Here is a 5000-nt window from a genome sequence, read left to right as displayed (position 1 = left end):
TCAGAAAGAGAGCATGAAGGGAAGGGAAAGAACGGAGAGGGATGGATGGCGTGGAGGTGGAGAGAGATAGCTTGAAGCATTGGGAGTGCAGGTGAGGGATGAAAGGAGAGGGAGGGAGGGGGTAGAGGCAGAGGTTCTGTATATTATTGTTCGGTTTTGTGACTGGATGATTGAGATTTTGCCCTTTGGCATAGGGGCAAGTGTCTTTATAATTAATAATTAACGATTCATTATAACCCTAATAATTTCCTCACTGGGTGTAATACCCTATAGCAACATCTCGTATTGATACGACTGTTCGTTACAGAATAATTGCAAAAAATCGCACTTGCACTGTCTGTGAAACCCATAGTAGATAGTGTACATTTATCTACCTATAATTAAATCTATTCACATAATGTTCATAACCTAAATTTAAATCTGTCTATCTCTCAATTGAGGGGAGCAGATCTGTGGGAGTTTTTTCTTTTTCTTTTTTTTACTTCTCTTTTCAAAAACTTTGTGTGATTCACAGACTGCCTCACATCCAATTGGTTTTCTCCCCCTTTATAGGGCAATGGATGGCAGCCCTGCTTCTGAATTAGCTCTGCGAATGGTACGCCTGATGCCAAACGGGGTTTAAGGGTTTAATTATTGCATACATAGAAGTTTCTACATATACATGTGCTTTTGGATGAACAGGAAGCTTTCTGCCAAACTTCAAGTAACATACTAAAAACATATTGCTCAAAAAGACACTAACACACACATACATACATACACACAAACACACACACACACACACACACATATATATATATATATATATCTATATATATATATATATATATATATATATATGCAGAAGAACCACAGGGAAAATGAAAATACGAAATATACACTTAAGTCCTGACTAGTTTCGTGATACTTCCTCCGAGGAAGTATCACGAAACTAGTCAGGACTTAAGTGTATATTTCGTATTTTCATTTTCCCTGTGGTTCTTCTGCATCTGAGCATCACGTTTTCCTGTGATTTTTACGCATATATATATATATACATATATATATATATATATATATATACATATATATATACATATATATATATATATATATATACACACGTGTGAGTGAATGTGTATGCTACTATATTATATATTATGCATTATTCACGCGCGTTCGTATAAAGATGCAATCCTACTTATGTAATCACAGACCGAAATTATTTATTTAACACAATCATGCAACATTATACCATATGATCTGTCGAATAACCTAAAGCTTTATTAAAAGAAAACTTTGCAAGGAAAAAACTAAGCTGAATAGAAATCATGAAAACTTCTATCAAATGTAATGATCCTAGACTATTATCCCAAAGCAACAAATCTCTCCCTATTCAAACTAACTTCATCTCCCCAAAATCAGAATTTCACTCAAACTCACAATCGAATTCACAAACAATACGACCGGAGATGAAGGCAGTATTTGGAGCCAATGAAGTCTCATTTGTCTTCTTATTTTTTTTTCGAATCGTGAGAGTTCAAAGATTGAATACCTGACAGAAGTTGATTATTCTTTCGCTTTTTACCGACTGAGCGAAGAGATTTTTTCAGTTTTGGGATTGCTTTGATGATACAAAACAAATATATTACATTACTGAAAGTCTTTTATTATTATTATTATTATCATTATTATTATTATTATTATTATTATTATTATTATTATTATTATTATTATTATTATTATTACACAAGCTACTACCCTACTGGAAAAGTAAGATGCTATAAGCCCAAGGACTTCAACAGGGAGAAAAAGCATAGTTAGGAAAGGAAATAAGTAAGTAAATGAACTGCATGAGAAGTAATGAATAATTAATGCAAATTATTCATCAACGTTAAAATAGATCTTTAATATATAAACTATGAAGAGAGACTTGTTCAACATAAAACATTTGCTATAAGTTTGAACTTCGAAAGTTCCACTAATCCAACTACCTGATTAGGAAGATCATTCCACAATCTAATCATGGGTTGAATAAAACTTTTTGAATACTGTGTAGTAATGAGCTTTTGATGGAGAAAACATGGTTACTAGAATCAACTATATACCTGATATTACGTGCAGGATGTACTGTTTGGGACCATCTAAATACAAAGGATATGGTCAGAGTTATGAAAAATCTTTTGGAACTTTCATAAAGATCTAACTGGATGACAGTGCCAAAAATTAGTATCTAGACCAGAAATAAGAAATATATCAACCAGTAACTGAGTACCAGAGATGACAAAAATGCTCGCAACCAGGTAGAATGAAAGAATTAAATCACTTCTACAGAAAAGAATGAGCACCAGATATCATGAAAGACTTTCTCAGAAAGCTATTTTTTTGTGCAATTGAAAAAAAAAAACACCGACCGAATGTGTTTCTCAATATGGAATTTTCTTTCAAGATTTATACCTAAAGTCTTAAGAGTCGTATATCGTTGAAGAAACATTATCATTGCTGAGATCTTGACGTTGAGGACCCACTGTAGTTGACCTAGTTACAATATATATACAGTATACATATATATATATATATATATATATATATATATTTAATTTACATGTACACTGTGGTACCCCGGTTTACGAGCTTAATTTGTTCGCAAAATTATGCAATTCACCTAATGTATTCCACATATCCATACGTACTGTATATATATATGAACTCATTTTGAAAAGTCTCTATTGCACTAAATAATCCACAACATCTGAAATGAATACAAATTAATAATTCAAATATTGACAAATTAACTTCCCCTTTACCTTTGAGGAACGCCTTTGTTGTCTTGAACGATTGGCGAGAGAGGAGGAGGAGGAGGAGGAAGAGGAGGAGGAGGAGGAAGAAGAAGAAGAAGAGGAGGAGGAGGAGGAGGAGGAGGAGGAGGAGGATGGGGAGGAGGAGGAGGAGGAGAAGGACGAGGAGGCTGAAAGGGTTATTGGTTTGAGGGAGAATATCCCTCCCCTTATGAAAACTACTGTTAAAATGTCAGGACTTCTCTCCTGTGAACAGCATTCACTATGACTAACACATTCACATCATTGACGTTTTCTAGAAACTTGGTCGTCTTTCCTTACATTCTTAAGTTCAACTTTTACAAATAACCTATATGGAGACAACTCCTTTTCATTAAAATGTCATTGTTACATTCTGCTATTAAACACAATGTAGATTATATAAAATCTATATAACAAGATTACCAAACAATAGCAAAACAGTAACAGCAATTGAAAATGATAGCTACCAAACATTAAATATAACTATATTTAAGATTTATCTTGATTATATAGAGTGATATACAAAGTCCTCAAAATGCTTATAGTAAGCCATGCTCAATAGTATTGTACATAAGAGTTTACATAAAGGGTTGACTCCATTGGCTTTCATGCCATGAGGGACAGATGATGTTGATTAGTTCTTTATATGAAAGTGGATATGCAGAAGCACTGGTTCTGATGTTGAACAGATAAATTTTAAAAATTCTTTATCTTCTTCAAGATATTATATCGTTCAAGTTCAACAACAAATTCTATGCTTTAGAAGATGTAACTAAAATATATCTACTCACAAGTAGTGTTCAGTTGCCGGATTGGGTTTTCCTTATATATGGCACGGACTCTTGAATTATCCAGCGTGACCAACACTCTTCTTGGGCCAGCAGTGATTGACGATGAGGCGGAAATTATGAGAAATATCCAGCACTCCAGTTTCAGAATATAAGGATATTTTTGAGTTATAACTATTTAATTTTTATATCAGCATATAATATGAAATGAAATAAGCCTTCTTCGGGGGTTTTATAGCACAATATACACAAATTTAACGTACATAATTTATAACAGTCATGAAAATGGGATAACTCATTGTTGGTGAACAGATTCGCTGCTCACCTTGCCACCTTGCCGAGACCTTAACTAGGTGTGTTTCCACAAAATTTAAGTTTCTAACATTTCTAATATCTCCTTAATCGTACTTGAAGCAAGAGGTTTTTCAGTAAACCCCTCCTCCTTCTCCTCAAATGAAATATATTCAACAATTTCTTGTTGCTGTTCCTCCAACTCAATCAATTTCTCAATAAAATCATTGATGTTGCTCTTGGCCATTTCTATCCCCATTATCTTTCCCATGATCAGATTTTATCATTAACTGCCTCCCGCATTTAGGCCATAGAGTTTCCTCCAAGCTGAATTGAGAGTTTTGCTGATGCCCCTTCTCAAGCTTTGTAAATCTTTTTGAGGCAGTAAACATTTTGGAAGTGTTTTTGCGTAAGGATTCTTGAAATTTGAGATCAGAAGATTAGATGGTGTTAAGAAAAACTACAAAGAAAGTACATTAATGCTCAGGAATTATGGGGATGCATGCAAAGTCACGAGTAGCTGTAAAGCCTTGTTAGAAGTCGTATGGAGTAGAGTCGAGACAACCAGTCCCAGTCCTAAGAGCATCAGGTCCAGTCACGGAATTCTGCACAGCTTTTTTAAGTCATTCGTGAGAGAGGTCCTCTCTAGGGTGAATGACATCAAGTCTGAAGAATGGGTATATTACCACGTAGACTGTTGTTGTTACACATATAAAATATATTTCAACATAGCATTACAGTATAAGACTACATCAACAGACTTTCCTTGAAAATATTCTGGAGTTTACTGCAATCCTAATTCATTAATCATCATCATCATTTCCTCCTACGCCTATTGACGCAAAGGGCCTCGGTTATATTACGCCAGTCTTCTCTATCGTGAGGGTTTGATTCAGTACTTCTCCATTCATCATCTCCTCCTTCACGCTTCAGAGTTCTCAGATATGTAGGCTTGTGTCTTCTAACTATTCTAGTGCCTTGAGGAGCCCAGTTGAAACTGCGGTGAACTTATCTCTCATGATGAGTGCGAAGAGCATTCTGAAACCATCTCCATCTACCCCTCACCATGATGTCATCCACATGGCACTTGAGTAGTCTCTCTTATAGTTTCAGTTCTAATCCT

At 34.8% G+C, this 5000-nt stretch overlaps 1 protein-coding gene across 1 annotated transcript in view; it reads left to right on the top strand.

Moving 5' to 3' along the window:
* Positions 1 to 556: 556 nt before the first annotated feature.
* Positions 557 to 5000, top strand: part of LOC137648171 (uncharacterized) — a 118344-nt gene continuing 113900 nt past the window's right edge. Inside the window, exons 1-2 of the mRNA XM_068381097.1 lie at positions 557 to 595; positions 2794 to 2955. Coding sequence (XP_068237198.1) covers positions 557 to 595; positions 2794 to 2955 — 201 coding nt within the window. The remainder of the gene's footprint in view (positions 596 to 2793; positions 2956 to 5000) is intronic.

The sequence above is a fragment of the Palaemon carinicauda genome, chromosome 10, assembly GCF_036898095.1.
Source record: "Palaemon carinicauda isolate YSFRI2023 chromosome 10, ASM3689809v2, whole genome shotgun sequence".
Taxonomy (NCBI): Eukaryota; Metazoa; Arthropoda; class Malacostraca; order Decapoda; family Palaemonidae; genus Palaemon; species Palaemon carinicauda.
This window is presented reverse-complemented; position numbering and strand designations above follow the sequence as displayed.